Genomic DNA, 20,570 nt, shown 5'->3' with positions numbered 1-20,570 from the left:
ATATCCAGAGGGACGTCTGCACTCCAAAACATCTTCAATCAGTCTGATCGGCCAATCACAGATTCCAGGGATCAGACATTCAGGAAAACAGGGAACATGATTAGACCGGCTCTCCTGCGCAATTGATCCCATGTTGCTTGTGAGGATGAGGATGAGGAGGAGGAGGAGGAGGAGGAGAGGAACTCATGAATATTTTAGGGGTGGAGACTTTGAACCCACCAACCCCAAGTAGGTCATGATTGGTGCACTTCAAGGATAGGCTGTTTTGAATGTTTCTGACTTGTTTGCGCAAAACATCCAAAATCTGGCAAAATATATGTGTGCTGTACTTCTGCCCGCTCCCCTGCTGATGTTTTTAGAAGTCATTATGCTGGTAAACACTGAGCAACTGCTAAATATAAATTATACAACAGCCTATACCAATAAATTGTTTATTAAGATTTAATTTGAGTTGTCTGCTGCAGGTCTGGAGAAACAAGTTTGAGCTTTAAGGAGCATATTGCAGTGAGTTGAGTGTGAGATGACGACAGACCAAGGTGTGTGTTTCAGGGAGAGCCCTGTGTGTTTCCCAGCTCTATATTTTCCAACTTTATAAGAACAAAACCAAAGCAGTGCAGTAATTTGGTTTATAGCTCCATGCCTCCTAATAAAAAGCTCATTTGGAAAGTCTCAAAGTAATTGTTTCCGGTTGGAGGACGACAGCAGGCCTCGCTGTTTGTTGTTAGTTTGTTATTGGTTCCCTGACAACAGCAGCTCAAAGACTCTTTCTTTCTCTCTTTTAGCTTTAAATACATAGTTTGTCTTCTTTCTGCAGCGCTCAGAGGCTTTGCTCTGTCTTAAACAATTCATGGATGGAACTTGCTGGATAGTGAGAGTGTGACTCAGCCGCTCCACCTCGGGAGGCAGCGACGCCGCCTCGTTTTCTTTACCTTGGATTTCTGTGTTGTTTTCTGTCGGTCCAATAAATTTGTTACTCAGAAACTTTGAAGCCTCGTCCAGGCCTTTCTGTTTTATGACACTGTGCTCACACGGTGCATCAGGAGAGAATCAGATCACTGCTGTATCTCAGTGTGACGCAGGACGCTGAGCTGTTTGTTGCTGATTCGACGTCTCAGTGTGTGTTTGTGCTGATTTCATTCTGTTTGTGTATTTTTGTCCCACAGAGTTCATTTTAAGCGCAGACAACATGAATGTTTCTCTGAGAGCGTAAAGTGATCCTTTAGTCCTTTGTGTGTGTGTGTGTGTGTGTGTCCTGGCTCTGCTCGGGCCTTGGCCATGTTAATGTCATTATAGCTGGTGTACAGACGAGAGGCCTGGCCAGTTAGTGGCATTGTTGAGTATCACCTTACGCTTACGTTGCTTCCAGCTGGCCCGCGGCTGCCAGAGCTCACTGAAATAGCCACTGTGTGTGACTGTGTGGGTGTGCACATGTATGTTTATGTGTGCGCGCGTGTGTGTGCGCTGAAGCTTGTGCATTTTTTTTTTCATCTAAACAGCCACAAAACACTCCCTGAAGCCACTGAAAGGAAAGCACCAAGTTTTTCAGAGCCTGTCATGTTACTCAGCTGAAAACATTCAATCCAGGATGTGTTCCTGCAGACGCTTCACTGCGGCTCAGTCGACAACATGTAGAGGTTATCTTAGAAATGTGCGACAGCTCTGCACAGGAGCTTCGTAAAGTTTACATGAAACATGAGAGAAAACCGTTTCCTGTCTCCAGCAGAGGTGAACGTGGCAGGTGATGGCAGACGGAGCGCAGGTCGAGCTACACACCACAGAAGAAGCAGCGCAAACTGTTTCCTCACTTCAGATGAAGCTGGGATGTAAACAGTCACTCCACAGCTGATTGTAAACTAGGAGCATTGCATGATGGGACAGAGTTGACTGAAACCTGCTGTAATCCTCTGAAGCTGTCAGCTGATCCGTCAGACCCAGTCACAGTGTCTGTGTTCAGTAACTGAACAGACAGCTGCCCCAGCTGATTGAGTTTTAACCACCTAAAAAAAGAAAACATCCATATCAGTGTAAGTGTAAACAGTTCTACCTTCCTGTTATTCAAACGCCACCAGACTGCACTGACACAAACACTCATTTTATTTAGCAGAACACACCCGCCGCCTCCAGCCAGGTAAAATATTTCAAATGTAGCATAAACAGATGTAGATTTTTGTCTGTAATATGTTTGTCCACAGCAGGACATCGTCGAACTCCGCAGTCGACCACCGTGTTGATTTTATATCTTTATCTGTTGCAGGTTCAACTTTGAAATAGAAGTATACAAGTTTGCTGATTTCAAATATCTTTGCAGTTAAAAACAATTTCCAGTTTTCTACCCTGATGTGATTGATGTTGTTAGCGGGACGTGGTTTGGATTTTGGACACTTTGCAAGAAGTTTAAATTTAAAGTATTTTGGTCTGTGAGATATTTGACAAATAACTTCACCAAACACAAAGTATTTAATAATGTAAAAGAATTGTAATGAAGCTTCCCGTCAATAGAAAATTGATTTGCCATCAGAAGTCAGAGTGAACAGAGGTTTATTGTCTCACTGTTTATCAGTCATATTATTTTGTTCTTGTTTATTAAATTGTTTCATCTTGCAGAGTTTTTATTGGTCAGTTTAATCCTTTGTGATTTATTCTCCCCTCTCGTACTGCAACTCAGATCTTCACATTTAAAACCTTTTATTTCTAAATGTATCAGAGATGCTAGCAAAGCATCACAGTAATGTCTGTCAGGTCGGACACCACGTTTAGCTTCATATCTTTATCTGCTGCAGCCAAAGTGATGACAGAGATAAACAAGTGAGCTGACTTCTCCACGACTGAAAACAGCTGGCAGGTGCGACAGTCTTTGTTGCAGGATTTTGGACACTGTCGCAAATTTGAAATTAAAAAATATATATATTTATTTTGGTCTCTAAGACTTGAGGCAGAAAAACCGAAAGCAGATGGACTCAGAAAGTAAAGGTTAAATTTATTTGTGACCAGAAGTGAGCAGACGTTATCGTGATTTCATTTTGTTTCAGCCTGTTTTAATTCAGCAGCTTTGTTTCTTGAACATTTCTTGACTCATTCTCGCCTCTCGCACAGTTTGAAACTGACCAGATGTGTGAATGTGAGGGTGTTGAATGTACCGAGGCCGCTACAGAGAAATGTGTTGAGCCTGTTGAGTAAAGTTGGTGCAGCGGAGAGAGTCTGCAGGAAGGCGACCAGGGAGGAAATGGTTGTATAGAAGTTTATGTTGGCTGTAGGATGGAGCCCGTTACTCCAACAGCTCAGACGCTTCCAAGTCTTGATTAAAGGTCGCTGTAACGTTGGTGTGTTTGAAGCCTGAATGATTTAGCGACATTATAATAATGTTGACTACAAAGGCCGCTCTGGCACCTGCAAATAGACTGTTGAGTGTCTGAGTGTTCGGGCTGGAGCCTCCGGGGTGGCGGCGAGTGTGAAGAGCTATGAATAGGAGGGACGGTGAAAAGGAGAGTGGGGCTGACTGACAGCTCTATCGCACACAGTGAAGTCTGAAGAAGAAGAGATGAAGGAAATAGGAAGAGAGAGGGAACACTGGGAGGAGGGGGGGGCGGCGGGGTGGAGGAGGCTGCCAAACTTGATTGGTCCGGGAGGAGACAGTAAACGGTTGCGGGTCAGCTGGAGGCAGGCCGCGTTGGCGGTAGGCGAGTTGTAACTGTGGTAATGAGCTCAATACGGTGTGGATTAAAAAAAAACAGCCATGTTTGGAGCGTTACCACGGCAACACACACGCCAAGAGGAGGAGAGACCAGGCGGAACAAAAAGAGTCGGGTGTCTCTTAAATTTAGAAATATACATTCAGCAGCAGCAGCAGCAGCAGCAGCAGCGTGTTCACATCCACACGTCCTCCTGTTGTTCTTATTTAACTTGATCTTTTTAATTACTCGTCCATCTTGTGACGCTTTAATTCAGCGCAGCCTCTTCACGTGGCCTTCATTGTGTTTAATTAGTTTAGTCCTTGGTTCATCAACCTGCCTGCTCTGCACTCAAGTGCTCCGATTCACACCGGCGCTAAATAGTAATGTAATATGTGATGTGGTGCTGCGTCGAAGCCTTTCACACACACACACACACACACACACACACACACACACACACACACACACGCACACACACACACACACACACACACACACACACAGTATAACCGCCTGAACATCAGGACTGTTTCTAAGCAGGCTGTCGCTCCCTGATGAAGACAAAGGAATAAAGACAGGAGACAAATGGAGTCTCATGACAGAGAGAGTCTGTAAAGCTGCTCCAGGAGGCAGCGGGCCAGAATCAAACCAGCAGGCGCAGCAGCCAAACCTATTTCAATCTTGACTAAACAAAGCAAAGACAGCTCCTTATTGCATTTGCCACAAGAACTTTCAAGTAGACCAAAAGTAGACCAACCGCAGGGAATATTTGCAAATTATGACCCAGGTCTGCTGTTAATCTGTATTTTGGATCATTCCACCTCTATTGATGCTGTCCTAGTCCATTTTCCAAAAGCCTAACTCCACTCTGCGTTACTTTTCCATCGCTCTCCTCCCATTTACCAGCAGCGTTCGGACGTCTCTGACTGCTTCACATGTTTTTAAATGATGCTGTGAGGCACATCTGAGGAAACTCCTGCACAGCTGTCACATTTAAAGAACTTTAAATTCATTCTGTGAAAACTGTTGATCTTTAAAACACCAAACTTAAACTGCCACAAGTCTGAGAGGCTTTTCACCAGGCTGTTGTTTAGGGACTGTTCTTTACTTATCAGAGGAGGAAAATCCATTCACTCGTGTCAGTCATGCTGCTCAGTTTGTGCAAATGTGCAAATTATTTTAAGTTTTTTTTCTCTTTCTGACAGAAGTGTTACATACACACATGATGTGTCAAGGGAGCGTCTGACGTCAGAAAATCCGATAACAATTTCTGGGTTTTTTTGTTCATCACAATTCACCCACATTTTTGAAGAAAAGCAAAAATTAAAAACAAAGAAAAAAAAAATCAACGAAAAATTTTCAGAGAAAACGTGAACATTTTCTTTAAAAATTTCCAATATACAAGATACAGCCATTTTCAGTTGTAAGCCCCTCCCCTAAAAATACCCCCCTGATAAATAACGAACGGTCCCTAAACTCTACAAATTAAAGAAGAACTCTGAGCCCTGATTTTGTCTCTGGTTGTCCACTCCTCTTTGTTTTTTCTTTGCTCCCTCCATTGTCCTCTGTCTCTCTGTCTGTCTGTCCCCCTGTCCCTCTGTCTCTTCATCTGTCCCTCTGTCTGTCTCTCAGTCTCTCTGTCCGTCCTTGTGTCTTTTCTTTAGTCCTTTGTTAGGCGGTTGCTTCCTGCGGTGAGCGTGGCACTGCCCAGGCACATGTTCTGCGGTGGGCCTGATTACAGCCCTGCCGTAGTGCTGACATTGGCCCGCGCAGACTCCTCATCTATAAACACACACACACACACACACACACACACGCACACATACGCACACATACACACCGGCCCCTAAGTTCCACCAACTCTGCCAGCGGCTACCGCGGCATGACTTCACCCGGCAACCATTCCTTGCGTCAAACAAAATGCCTCTGTCACCAGAAAAAGGAGGAGAGCCGAGAGGGAGGAGGAAGGAGGGAGGGAGAGGGGGAGGGAGAGGAGGAGCGTAGCTGTGTGGTAGCTCCACGGAGGGTTCGATGTTTTCCACCACAGTTTGGGAGCGTGGTGGGGTAATTTTAGCTGGAAGGCCCGAGGAGGGCTGCTCGCAGACGTTATGTGTCTCAGAAGTGGAGTGGCAGGCAGAAGGCAAGAGGATGAGGATGATGATGATGAGGATGATGGGAGGTTGATTAGCGTAGGCCTGAAGGAGCTCTGACTTGTCTCTTAACTTATCATAGAACCAACATCATGACTCATTTCCCTCAATAAAAAACTGCATTAAAATAAACAGCCTGTGTGTTTCTTTTATTTTTCGTCTCTCAGCTCAACCCAGCAGTTAGTTTTATTGTCATGACCATCACAGTCTTCCCCCGTGACCCAACTGAGAGGTGCCAGGCTCACACACAGGGCCACCATCCAGACGTTCAATAAGAAGGACTGACAGTGAAAAGTTTAGTTTTGGCAGCTGGCGTCACGTTTCTCACGTTCATTAAAGAACCTTTGATATTTCCTGTGTTTCAGGAGCGGCTGCACTACGAGACTCTGAGCCAGCACCTGGGGAAGCTTGGAGACGATGCTGGGAAGATGGTCCATCGAGTCATCGACCTGACGAGACCAGAAGATCTGGATGGTAACAGCACCTTTGATTCACTCCTCTGGTGGTTTGTTCAACGTGTTGCACTCCTCATGTTTAGTTGCCTCCAGTATAATGTGGGTAACTCAGAAGCACAGAGACATGACAGACTGGAGGGGGGTGGGGGTGGGGGTGAAGGAGGAAGGAGCTGCTGAGGTTTGACTTGGAGGCAGTCACATCCTGTTCAGACTAAATTGATAGCAGTGACCCTGAACCCGGGGCCCCTCACAGAAGAGGCCCTGCCTCTGGTGCCTCTGGTGGTCCGCCATCTCAGAAAATCCACAATAAAGACGAAGGCGTCTTCCAGAGCTGCACAACATGCAGGTATTCAGGGAACACAAATATTTATTGTGCTCCTCAGGAAGCTTTGCTGGAGGACACTGAAACAGCTAAACAGACTCTTTAACATCAACATCTCTTAAAAACCTGACACTGTTATTATTCCTGCAGGAGCATCACACGCTCATGACATGAAATCCCACCCAGGACACGTCTGCAAACAGCAGCAGGCGAAGACGAGTCCGTTAAAGGGACGGTTCAGATCTCTAACAGTCGGGGTGTGCTGGATACCACACCGGCCGGGAAGCTAATCAGCGTACTGCTGTGGGCGGAGTCAGCAACAAGACGTATTATCACTAGTGCAGAAAAGTCCCACATGAAACAATCAGTGTCAGTGTGAGAGTCGTTATACTGACAATGTTTTCACAGCTTTACTTTAATGACAGACGCTGATCTCTGGTGGAGAACTGAACTGAAGCTGATGTGTCGCTCGAGAGAAACAGTGATTTAACATGAGTGAACACGGAGCTGCTGCTCGACTGCTGCCTCCATCAGTCTGTGTGTCTGTGGGACGTTTATAGGGTTAATTCAGATTCACCAAAGTCACGCAGACACACACAGCAGTCGAGCAGCAGCTCCGTGTTCACTCATGTTAAACTCCGTGCTTTGACAAGAGCTCACATGGCAGCTGACGCCACATTGGATCGGTCTGTGTGACAGAAAGGTGAAGCAGTGAAAACTTAAACTGACATTCAGGTGAACTAACTGCTGCCTCCGTCCACAGCAGTGCGTTGATGAACTTCTTCCGCAGAGCTCCTGCTGCTTCTCTAACCTGACGTCTGCTGTAGGACACACACTGACTGTGGATCAGTTCAGCACCACTATAACTTTCCCTTTAATGCTCAATAAAGTTTACTGTGAAGATCATTTGTAAAAAATATTAATGAGTAAAAGCGAGACACTTAACATCCTGTGTGTCGCCTGCAGTCAGCAGGTACTGTTACACTAATAATGATAATAATAAACTTTATTATACAGCTCACTCTTTTCATACAGGGAGTGCAGCTCAGCGGCCTCTACAGTGAACCTAAAACATTCATTCAGTATAAAAGCACATTCAGACAGAGTTTAGCTGAATTAGCTGAGAATTAGCTGATTCATTTCAAAGTGACCTGAGATCCTGTTGATCCAACTTTCATAGTGTTTCTTCCTGTGTCACCTCCTCTGACATCTTTAACTGTCAGAGCCTTGAAGTCCCAACAGACACTGACTCACTGAAATAAGAGAACACCTTCTCACTGCAGGCATCGTCTGTGCCGCGTACGGCCCACAGCTGTGACACTGTGGATGGAACAGAACTCATCAGTCACCCACTGATCAGAGCAAAACCACAAGTCTGAAACCTTTTTTAAAATCATAAGATGAAAAAAATCATGATGTCATCAAATCATAGAACTGTAAAATCTTAAAATCAAGTCAGATCCAAGATTTCAAAGAGCCAAAGCGTGTCAGAGCTAAACGTTAAAATGAATAAATGAGCTTTTTTAAATAAATGAAACACCTTGTGTCAACGCAGCGTGAGCGGCTGGATGTTAAACGCCGTCGGCCCACCTGTTCCTCATAAAGCTGTGGTGTTTACAGGCGGCGAGGAGCTGCGGACGGCTCGTTGTGGGTTAGTTTACAGTCAGAGGAGTAAACACAGGAGCAGCAACACTCACATCCTATCAGGATCAAACTAAGTGACCATGGTGTGTTTGTGTGAGTGTGCTGAGGGCATCTCATCCAGACTGCCATCACACGCTGTCATACATCCTCTGAGAAGGATCCGAGTATCCTGCAGGTCGACCATGAGAGTATGAGAGATAACTGTGTCACTGGTTGGTGGGCACACAGAGAACTGTTTTCCTCTGTGTCACACAGGAAGTAACATCACGGAGGCGCGAGTGTTCAGGGAGGCGCGGGGCAGGAACAACGCCGAGCCTCACATCAAGAGACCCATGAATGCCTTCATGGTGTGGGCCAAAGACGAGAGGAGGAAGATCCTGCAGACCTTCCCCGACATGCACAACTCCAACATCAGCAAGATCCTCGGTGAGCTTTCACAGGTTTATATTCAACAGGAGCGTTTGACATTAAAGGGACAGTTCACCCCAAAATCAAATCACATATTCCTCCTCCTCTTCCTCCTCCTCCTCCTCCTCCTCCTCCTCTACCAAACTACACCCACCAACTGTATCACTGCACAGAGGGGAGCGGACATCTACTCATGATGTTTGGGGTTGAGATGTAAACATTAATGGCATCCTCATTGGCTGAGCTGTAACGTTAGCTTGCTCAGTGCTGTTAGCAAGAGTAAGGATCAAATTCTGGGTCCTGACCTGTAAACCATCTCTGTGTCCCATCACCACCGTGCGCCTGTTGTAAGAGGGATGACAGGGGCCTGCACTGTTTTTAAAAAAATTCAAAAAGTTCAGTCTCTCAGCCGATTTAATTGAGCCAAATTTAGTTTAGTTACGACACTAATTACTTCAAAATAAGAAGCTGCAAACATTTCGAGGAGCGAGCACAAGATGTTTCCTTCTGCACCATGATTCAGTTGTTCGTTGCAGTGCAGCAGAAACAACAATGAACACTGTTGGTTTCGGGGTGAACTGTCCCTTTAATGTTGTGCTTTTGGAGCACTGGTGGGTCGGGGGTGACCCTATAACTGTTCTTTATTTTCCCCTGAGGAAACCTATCAGTGTTTGTGTTGAATGTAATATAATTGGAGGAAAATAATCAGTGATCAGATGATTCAGATGAAAACAGAAGTTTGTAAATGAGCTCTTTGATAATTATCAGCAGCGTATTTCTGTTACTGGAAGAATTTTCTAGGCTGTTCGTCTTCATGTTTTATGAACTGTGACATCAGTTTCTTATCTCAAAGAACTCGTCACCTTCTGGACGTGTCGGGACATAAAGTCTGTGTGAAGATCAGTTTAATCCAACCTTTTAACACACACACACACACACACACACACACACACACACACACACACACACAACTGAACGTCTGAAACTGTGTGTTGTTTTACTTCGTTTCTTTGTCGTATGCACAGACGTATTTGTCTCTGGACTCGGCGCTCAGGAGGCTCCTCTGTCCTCCACAGTTCACAGGGTCTATATCAACGGCAGGCTGAGGACTACAAGAAGGCGCAGTGTGCTGTTAGACCTGGAACACTCGACACACAGAGCTCCACTGTGTCGGCCTGACGAGTGTGATGGATGCATTCAGCTCTAAAGTAGCCGTGTTGATACTAACTGCCTCACACAGATAGCCATTCAGGCAGCGCTGAGCGTAGCGGTTGTTCATGAAATGTTGTGAAGACCTCCAGTGTCCGACGCAGAGCTCTGCTGAGCTGGAGGGTCTCTGAATGTAAATCCTCCTCCTGAGCAACGCTAACAAAATGCTGCTTCTGAGCTGGGTTTGTGTTTCTGACTCAAGAGGCGTCTTGTGTTTGACCAAAGACTTCCTGCATTTATATGACGTTAAAGTAAATCAAAGTCAGGTGACGATTTCCTCATCAGAATGAATCAGTGATGCAGTTTGTGGGAATCATGAGAAATAAGTGATCTATTGAGTGTCTGTGGCAGAGATAGGAACAAAAAGCAGAGTTTAGAGTGCACGTTTGTGTACGTGTGCACGACTGCATGTGTACAATGGATGTAATAACACAGCTGGACTCTGGGGAGTGGGTGGCAGGCTTTAAAACCCTCCTGTGTGTTTCCTGTGTGACAAAAGTACAGGACGGGTTTGTGATAAACCTTGATAAACAGAGGAGCGAGGCGGAGTGTGTATAATCAGTTGTCGGAGTGCTTCGCAGATGTGCTGCGTTCCTGCGGTAATGGCCCTGTCCACTTGTTCAGAAGGTCCTCTTACTGGGAAAATAACAAGTACACAATGCATCATTCTTCTGGAGCCAAGAGGGAGCAGAGTGTAATCCACTCCTGATTTTAAACAGCCTCCCTGGTTAAAGGTTTGATGGTGTCTGTTCACATGACAACATCCAACCTGAAGGAACGCTGACATTTCTGTTCGAGCTGAGACTCTGTGAGCCGTTTGAATCTTTGGTTTCATTCTGATCACTGGTATATTTTACCACAGAGTCTACACATCACTTTCATCAGAACCTAAATGAAATGAAAAAGCTCTCTTAAATATATACCATGCAGGAACTGTTGGTTACTGTTTGTCACAACTTGGTCTCACCTGAAGTCTTGGTCAGTGACTTACAGCATCAGGCAAACAAAAGAAAGCCACCCTTTCATGTCGGCATGATACGTGGCAATAATGGCGACCAAAAGCTTGGGGGAAACGTGCCGGGACAGCAATGAAAATTAAGACGGCGGACGTCTGAGAAGGGTGGGACCTCCATCTCTCACTCGGGAGGCCGGTGTTCACTTCCTGTAAGATTGTGAAGCCAAACCCTGTTCTTTTTTCCTAAACCATAACCACATGTGTGTGTTGGCTAAACATAATCACACGTGTGTGTGTTGGCTAAACATAACCACGTGTGTGTGTTGGCTAAACGTAACCACACGTGTGAGTGTGTGTGTGTTGGCTAAACATAACCACGTGTGTGTGTTGGCTAAACGTAACCACACGTGTGTGTTGGCTAAACATAACCACGTGTGTGTGTTGGCTAAACGTAACCACACGTGTGTGTTGGCTAAACGTAACCACGTGTGTGTGTTGCCTAACGTAATCACACGTGTGTGTGTGTTGGCTAAACATAACCACGTGTGTGTGTGTTGGCTAAACGTAACCACACGTGTGTGTGTGTGTGTGTGTGTGTTGGCTAAATGTAACCACGTGTGTGTGTTGGCTCAACGTAACCACATGTGTGTGTTGGCTAAATGTAACCATGTGTGTTGGCTAAACGTAATCACACGTGTGTGTGTGTTGGCTAAACGTAACCACGTGTGTGTGTTGGCTCAACGTAACCACGTGTGTGTGTTGGCTAAATGTAACCATAACCATGTGTGTGCGCGTGTGTGTGTTGGCTAAACGTAACCACGTGTGTGTGTGTTGGCTAAACGTAACCATGTGTGTTGGCTAAACGTAATCACACGTGTGTGTGTGTTGGCTAAACGTAACCACGTGTGTGTGTTGGCTCAACGTAACCACGTGTGTGTGTTGGCTAAATGTAACCACGTGTGTGTGTGTTGGCTAAACATAACCATGTGTGTGTTGGCTAAACGTAATCACACGTGTGTGTGTGTTGGCTAAACGTAACCACGTGTGTGTGTTGGCTAAACGTAACCACGTGTGTGTGTTGGCTAAACGTAACCACGTGTGTGTGTTGGCTAAACGTAACCACGTGTGTGTGTTGGCTAAATGTAACCACACTTGTGTGTGTGTGTTGGCTAAACGTAACCACGTGTGTGTGTGTTGGCTAAACATAATCACACTTGTGTGTGTGTTGGCTAAACGTAACCACATGTGTGTGTTGGCTAAACGTAACCACGTGTGTGTGTTGGCTAAATGTAACCACGTGTGTGTGTGTTGGCTAAACATAACCATGTGTGTGTTGGCTAAACGTAATCACACGTGTGTGTGTTGGCTAAATGTAACCACGTGTGTGTGCGTTGGCTAAATGTAACCACGTGTGTGTGTTGGCTAAATGTAACCACGTGTGTGTGTGTTGGCTAAACGTAACCACGTGTGTGTGTTGGCTAAACGTAACCACGTGTGTGTGTTGGCTAAATGTAACCACACTTGTGTGTGTGTGTTGGCTAAACATAATCACACTTGTGTGTGTGTTGGCTGAACGTAACCACATGTGTGTGTTGGCTAAACATAACCACGTGTGTGTGTGTTGGCTAAACGTAACCACATGTGTGTGTTGGCTAAACATAACCACGTGTGTGTGTGTGTTGGCTAAACGTAACCACATGTGTGTGTTGGCTCAACGTAACCACGTGTGTGTGTTGGCTAAATGTAACCACGTGTGTGTGTGTTGGCTCAACGTAACCACGTGTGTGTGTTGGCTCAACGTAACCACCTGTGTGTGTTGGCTCAACGTAACCACCTGTGTGTGTTGGCTAAACGTAACCACGTGTGTGTTGTTGAAGGAAAAAAACATCAGTTGGTGGTGTTGTACTGACATAGTGCTTTTATTTTGAAAGAGACTGTATCAAACTGTACATTTCCTGTGAAAACAGAAGTGTATGTTGAAAACAGACAATGCATGTAACAGGCTGAAGTTGACACGGCGTCCCAGAACGTCAACAACCAACACACCCAGGGTACCTTGGACGTCATATGTGGACGTGGAAAGTCCATGACCAAACGTGGACATGTGACGAGGTCACAGTGAGGATGATGTTGGCTGTAAACAGAATCACCAGAGACAGTGAAGGTGACAGTCAGTGTCTCTGGTTGGTGTTTTTCAGCGCTGTGTTGAGGATGTTTGTAGCTTCCTCTTTGATCTGGTTACGATCTGACACCTGGTCACTACCTTTCTATAAGGCCCGACCTCACCTGTGCACTGTGCTCACAGCCTGAAGAAAACAGGCTCTCTGCAGATAAATACACCATCACACACTTCTAGCAGGTCATCAGTGATGACTGAGAGGGTTTACTTCTGTTTGAGTGTGTTCTTTGTTTCCAGGAAAATCCTGCACAGAAAACATTTGAGATATTTACATATGTTTTATGACCAAGTTGAGTCAAGCTAAACTAAAGAGAAAAACTAATCTACATCATCTTCTCCAGGCTCTCGCTGGAAATCCATGACCAACCAGGAGAAGCAGCCGTACTACGAGGAGCAGGCCCGCCTGAGTAAAATCCATCTGGAGAAATATCCCAACTACAAGTACAAGCCGCGGCCCAAGAGAACCTGCATCATCGACGGCAAAAAGCTGCGTATTGGAGAGTACAAGCAGATGATGAGGTCACGGCGTCAGGAGATGAGGCAGTTCTTTGTCGGGTGAGCACCGTCAGACGTCAATCCTGCAGTTCCTCTAATGTCCACTAGAGGCTGGCTCCAAGAGCAAGTCACAGCTACATGTTAACATGTAGAAATCAACACGTTTACAGCCTGGTACATACAAACTACATCATGATATGGAACAATGTACTGTCTTGATTATGAATCTTTTAATATCCAAAGTTTCCTGGTTTTAAAGTGACATTATTGTCTGAACTCTTCTCTTATTAACCTTTATATCCACGTTACTGATGGTTGCAACAAATGTCAGTGTGAAAGCACCAACAGTCAGCCCCACAGTATCCTCACCATATCAACACCCAGTCCTTTGGTCAAATACATATATTGTGATATTAGATTGTGTCCAGATCAACCAGCCCTGCTCTGAAGCTGATTCCCTCTCAGCTGTGCAGGGCTGAATTTCTACACTAAATACTGTATGTCCAAACATGGTCCACTCAGAATCCAAAAATCCAAGATGCCAAACTCAACCAGACCAAACCAAGTCTACGTGTGTGTGTGTGTGTGTGTGTGTGTGTGTGTGTGTGTGTGTGTGTTGTCAGCTGACCCTGAACATCACAGTCAGCTTCCTGTGTCTGTATGTAACACAATGAACACGCAGTGTCTTATATAAAGTTTCAAAGTGCACCTCCAGGTATTTTTCCACAGAAACATTTTCCTCCATCAGTGTGTGCAGCGACAGCGACGAGCCTCGGCTCACACACACGCTTTGTATGTCGCTCAATAACACTTTGACTAATTTACTGTTGCTCCTGCGACCTCTCAGTTCAGTTAAACTTCCCATCGCGCTCGCCACCTTGACCTCACCGTGGGTTTTTTATCAAACACATTTAGCAGGATAAAGATACTGTTATTCATAAAGAGGATTTGGGGGCATTTCAGTCAGGGTTTATTTTTTAATTATGTTGTTTCTCTGCACTTTATCTCAGGTCTTTTTTCTTACCGTGTGTCACAGCATCAATATAAAAGGCCGATTCTTCCTGGAGGATTGAGGGGTGACCATCAGGGTTTATTCAGGAGAGGTCTCCTGGTGCAACCTTCTGCTTGTTTCTGTGAAAGCTTTTAAAGGTTTGCTGAGGAGCGTTGTGTTCAGTGTAGTGGGTGCAGAGAGGGGAAAAACAGTGGCATTGTCTTAATAGGAACCAGCCATGGATGTGTTTAAAGCCATCACAGTGGCCTGGGCTTCAGATGGATTTACCAGAGGCCAGGGCTTTGAATAGGAGCGATTTTTAATAGCTTGTCATTTATTAAATTAGGACAATGCTGGGCGCTTGCGGGCAGTGAAATTGGACACAGACAGACATAGTGGAATATGAAATGTAAGCAGATGTTTGAGAGGGAGCGAGAGCCAGGCAGACGTCACGGGCTGAATGCCACATTTACTGTGTGTGGTCAGTAACTGCAGAAAAACGCTCCTGATTCTCCGAGCCTGCTCTTTCAATCACTGCTAAATCAAATAGCTACTGGGAGCCAGCACTCGACCAGTTACTGGCACATTCCACACAACTAAACCAGTGTTGTTTTAAAGCGTCTAATGTGAAAATGAGTCTGTCAGAGCGGACGGCTGTAATTGTTTCAGGAGACGGAGGAGGGAAAACTGTTAGGTGAGAAAAGTGACAGCAGTTTTCCTGCTTTATGAGGCTCAGTGAGGAGCCAGAGGGGCCCTTTGACTGATGGGCCGTCACCCTCATTCCTCCTCTATTCTATGTGAACAGGTTATTTAGCTGCTGTGAGCTGGCAGCGAGCGCTCTGTGTCAGGACATGCCCGACCTGACAAGGAGCTCTGCTCTTTAAGTGGCTTCACAATTCATGTTTTTGTTCAAAGGAGCTGAGAATGAATCAGAGTCTGATCAAACACTCATCTGGCACTAACCAGCTGATATGTTCCTGTGACCTGTTTGTTTTTATTATTTCATTATTTAAAGAGAAAAAAGATTTACATGCAGCCTGTCTTTGTCTGTTGGTCAGTCCACCACTGTGGTCCGGCTTTAATCCTCCTACAGACTGTGAGATTTGATCAGTCTTCTAAGTTTAGTGCAGCTGTGCACTGTGCAACATGACACTAATAAACATCCAGTTTGATGCCTGCAGACTGTTGGATGACACAGTCACAGGCTACAACATACGCTGCAACAGCTTCACACACTGACTGATGCTGCAGGGTTATTACTTCTACTGTGAAGCTCAACATAGAGAGGAATTAATTAAACTAATACAATTATTATCATGAAAAAACATTTCTAAAAAACATAATTAAAATGGTCGAAAAATATTTTCAAAATTTGTTTTTTTGAAAAAATGGCAAAAAAAAAATACTTGTCAAAAAAGTTTAAAAATTCTGGAAAAATGATGATTAAATGTCAGAAACAATTATTAAAATGTTCAAAAAGTATTAATGGAAAAAAAAGTTAACATGTCTGAAAATTTAGATTTAAATGTGTTAAAATAAACTAAAGGTACACTATACACTGTGTGTGTATGTGTGTGTGTGTGTGTGTGTGTGTGTGTGTGTGTGTGTGTGCGTATGTGTGTGTGTGCATGTGCGTGTGTGCGTGTGTGTGTGTGTGTGTGTGTGTGTGTGTGTGCGCTAGGTGCTCTGGTCTTTTCTCCATTTTTTTATTCTTTGCTCACCTTTGAGACACGAGAGAGAAAAACCCTCTTCCTGTCTTGTCTTTCAGGCCTCAGCCACCGATGCCTCTTGGCAGCAGCCCGGGCGGAGTGGGAGTTTACCCGGGCGCCATTACCATGGCAACGACAGCCACACCGTCCCCACACCTGACCTCAGACTGCTCCAGCAACTCAGCCAGCCCCGAACCCGCCATCCCGGTCATTCAGAGCACGTACGGGATGAAGTCCGAGCCCGGCGGCGGAGGCAGCAATGGTGGCGGGATGGGAGCCTTGGATCTGCCCAGCGACCCCACCAACGGAGACGACGACATGGACATGTACGAGGACTTTGAGGACGAGCCCAAGTCAGACTATAGCAGCGACCACGAGCCACAGGAGGCCGTCAGCGCCAACTGAGCGCGCTCAGGGTGTCGGTTGTAAAAAGAGAAAAAACAAAACTCCTGTTCTACTCAGAGACACTTTTTAAAATCACAGTTTATTATAGAGACCTTCAGGGCATGTGGCATCACGCACTGAGCATGCCCAGACAGGATTCACATGCTCACTGAGTTCTCGGACAGTGGATGGACGTCCATTTGAAGAAGACGGCCGATGGACAAAATGTGACCCGAGAAAAACAAACTGACAGACATTCAGACATCCAGCTGACAACAAACTTCAGTTTCCTTCAACTCTGACAATCTTAACAGGAGCTGAGAAGAGACGGAGACAGAAGAGACAGGATGAGACAGGATGAGACAGGATGAGACAGGATGAGACACATGAGCGAGGAACACATTGCTGTGTGGTTTGTAAAGAGCATGCATGGATTTGAAGCATCAGGAGTTGGTCTTCAACAGCTATTTGGTCTTAAATGTTTAAGGAGTGGTTTCGTTTTTATCTTCATGTATTTACTTTTTTTGTGTTTTCTTTTTGTTCTGTTTTCCTCTGACAGGTCGCTGCCTGTACGAACTCTGGACTGTCGGAACTTGAAATATGAAAAGTTTTAATATAAATCCTAGCTATTGTAATCTTATAGTCTTACTTTTGTTTCTTACCAGTACACCATGCATCTCCATCTTGTTTTCTGACAGACTGCTTACATTACATTACTGTTAGAGTTTTTTTATATCCCAGCTCAGGTATGATGTGCCAGCTTGTGAATGTGTTTCTTTTTTTGTTTCGTTTTCATACAGAAAGAGTGGTAGGTCTTTTCAGACTGTCGATGAAATAAAGGGAGCAAAATCCCTTATATCACATTATTATTATTAGTAGTAGTAGTAGTGTTACTATTATTAGTATTATTACTATTACTGAGTAGGTGTGTAAGGAAGCACGAACCCAGGCATTGTACAGATTTACTTCAAATGTGCCAAACCTACATTCACATTCACTCGGGATGTCGTAGTCTTAACTTCCAATACTGCAAAAAAGTCTTATACAATCAGCTTTTTCTATCTGATGATGATGATGATGATGATGATGGTGATGATGATGATGATGATGATGATGATGATGCTCCGACTCGGTAACTGCTGGCCCCCCTCCTGACCCGATCACCAGCAGAGCTCAGTGAGGATGTGATGTCACACTTTGATCTCTGACAGCTCCTCCATGCTGAGATCTGCTCCTCAGTTCCATTCACTGCATTGGTGCTTTTATGAACCACATTTCCCACAGTTCCTTGAGGCAAAACACTCGGCACATTGTGCTGTAGGTTCAGGAGGGCACAACCAAACGCCGACCTTCAGTGTTTGAGTTTATCCCTTCCAATCTGGCCAAAGGTACAGACATTTATTTGGCTTCATTTCTGCTGAGACACTTTAAGACTTAAACGTGTCCAGTCAGCAGCGGGCGGCGGGCAGAGGGGCGGGGTCTAGCAGCGCCACAGTTACCTGCTGTAGGATGAGAGTTTCTAATATTCTGGATCCCTTGGCTGTATTTTGAATTGTGTTTTGAATTGGTACAAAATGTTCCTATTTTTATTATTAGTCTGTTCATATTTGTAAATGTCTTCTGAGCATCACGTGGGACAGATTCACCAAACATGTTTTAAGAAAGAATTTATTGAGCTGCAAAAAGAGGTCTGTTATTTCAAAAAGGGTACGTTTTCTACAGCGCATGTATATTTTGAAGACGAGTAAATTATTAGGAGAAGAATGGAGGAAAAAAAGCTGCAGAGTTTTTCCACAGTCTGAACTGAGATGTTCTCCTCTTGTGTCAGCGCGGCCTCGTGCTCAGTGCTGTGCACGCTTTTTCCTCTGTTTTACTCCAATGTCACTTCTCTGACGACACACAGTATATTCTTTGTCTCTTTTCACCACACTCTGCATTCTGAATATTTTCAGCACCTGGGACCTCGGGTGGTTTCTGTTCAGCTGTTTCACATGTCTTCATATCTCTGACCATACCTGGCAGTCTTTACTCAGAAAGCTTCACAAGCTGGGACTGAACTTTGGTTTTTACTCGCATTGCAGGAAAAGAAAAAAAAAGCCTCATGCATAGACATTTCTGTTGTTGTCATCCTAAGCACTGGATATAAATTCTATGTTGTTTTTTTAAGTATGGACTAATGTGAAGATGTTGTTTGATTTTCAACATGATAAATTAGAACAGTCAAAGTCACATGTTTGGACTCAATAGGACGCCTCGGACACGCCAGGCAAAAGTAAAATGCCATTTCTTTAGAAGCATTTCATTTACCGAAGCAAGTTTTGTTGCTGCAGCTCTCGTGCCGCCTGAAGGGGTCGCGTCACCTCTGATCTCTTTAGACCTCATGCTCTTGTCAGTTGTGACCTGCAGAAGTGGGACGTCAGTTTCCTGGTCACATACATTTTGTGATGAGTATTGTATTTGAAATTCAATTGTGCGTTTTAACATTTCATTGTATTTATTAGCCAGCTTTGGCTCTAAAAAGTGTCAGTACAACTTGGTGAGAAAGACAATCAAAAAAAATAAAGAAATAAAAATTAAAAACTTGAGATTTTCCCTAAAAATCTGTCTCTTCATTTTTTCAACTCTTCATCTGACTGCTGTGGAAAGATAAAAGTGTTGATGTGCAGAGCAGCATTCAAACCTATTGTGTTGAGCATGTGAAAAGACCGAGCACAAGTTACAGGTAGTGTTGCATGAATTATTATTTCCATTACGCCAAATAGTGCTCTTACTTTCCAGGCATCTAATAATTTCCAACACAAGGCTTTCTGTTTCCAAAGTCGAGCTATTCCACTCCGGCTTTATATTTTGGTGGCCCATTACAGTAAATGTGGCCTATTGTTCCATTGTGTGTGTGTGTGTGTGTGTGTGTGTGTGTGTGTGAGGTAACGCCACACATTCTGACTGTGCTGTGGTGTATACGCCACGGCGCCGGTGTTCGCTGCAGCCAATCCCAGCATTTGAAAGAGAGAAACAGAGGGCTCAGCCTTATGCAGCCACATCATAAATCTAATTGTAATTCCCAAATCAACTGTAGCGTCACCCTGCGAGGGGCGCCGGCGAGTTTGTCACACACTCCTTTGTGTGCACTGATGTGTGTGTGTGTGTGTGTGTGTGTGTGCACGCGCAGCGTGGCTTTTAGCTGGGAGGGGTGTTTGAAATCATACTTGTGCTGTTGCCATGCTAATCTCGTTAAATAAGTCATCATAATTTACATTTCCTTTTTCCTTTCTGCAGGATGAACATTTAGCTGTTTGCAAGTTGACAGATTGTTTCTGTGTGTGCACAACTGTGTGTGTGTGTGTGTGTGTGTGTGTGTGTGTGTGTGTGTGTGTGCGCGTGTGTGAAGCTTTTAGGGCCGTAATAAAGGAGAGCGCAGTTTGTTTCAGTGCAGTCATCATTTCATAGATTGATGTGTTCACCTATATATATGTGAACTTATTGTAGGATGAGACTGATTCACATTTTTACATTCAGTCTGGAGGATTTCCTGCTTGTTGAAGCTGCTGGTGACTAAACATACAGAGATGAAGGCTCAGAAAAACATTTAAAAAACATTTAAAAATTTTAATGTGCCCGAGTCAAAAATTATAATAAAAAAAATAATATAAACTCATTCTCTCATATTGAAAGTGTAAATACTGTAAATTGAATTTAAAGTTAAATTACTGAACACAAAATGCCTCTTATATCACTGGAAAGTCATTCTCAGTTTATGAGCACTGCAGATTTCACTAGCTGATTATTTTTACAGTCTCCAGAAAATTCAATCAAATTGATGGACATAGTTTAAAATTATCTGCAAATCAACAGCAGTCAAATGTGAAGGTGAGATGAAAAGTTATTTTGGTTTCATGTGGGCACACTTTGTTGTGATGCGCTCAAGCATGGGTTGGCTCCCGATATTGGAACCACTGAAATATAGAAGAGCATGACAACAAAGAAATAATCATAGTGTA

At 44.4% G+C, this 20,570-nt stretch overlaps 1 protein-coding gene across 4 annotated transcripts in view; it reads left to right on the top strand.

Annotated features, from left to right (window-relative positions):
• Window positions 1-19,157, top strand: part of LOC125887434 (transcription factor SOX-6-like) — a 142,671-nt gene extending 123,514 nt beyond the window's left edge. For all 4 annotated transcript variants that reach the window (XM_049574232.1, XM_049574229.1, XM_049574231.1 and 1 more), the window contains exons 13-16: window positions 6,187-6,295; window positions 8,498-8,668; window positions 13,335-13,548; window positions 16,248-19,157. In XM_049574232.1, coding sequence (XP_049430189.1) covers window positions 6,187-6,295; window positions 8,498-8,668; window positions 13,335-13,548; window positions 16,248-16,593 — 840 coding nt within the window. In that variant the 3' untranslated portion in view covers window positions 16,594-19,157. The remainder of the gene's footprint in view (window positions 1-6,186; window positions 6,296-8,497; window positions 8,669-13,334; window positions 13,549-16,247) is intronic.
• The last annotated feature ends 1,413 nt before the right edge of the window (window positions 19,158-20,570 follow it).

This window comes from Epinephelus fuscoguttatus, linkage group LG4 (genome assembly GCF_011397635.1).
Source record: "Epinephelus fuscoguttatus linkage group LG4, E.fuscoguttatus.final_Chr_v1".
Taxonomy (NCBI): domain Eukaryota; kingdom Metazoa; phylum Chordata; class Actinopteri; order Perciformes; family Serranidae; genus Epinephelus; species Epinephelus fuscoguttatus.
Note: the sequence above shows the minus strand (reverse complement) of the source record. Positions and strands in the feature narration are given on the sequence as shown.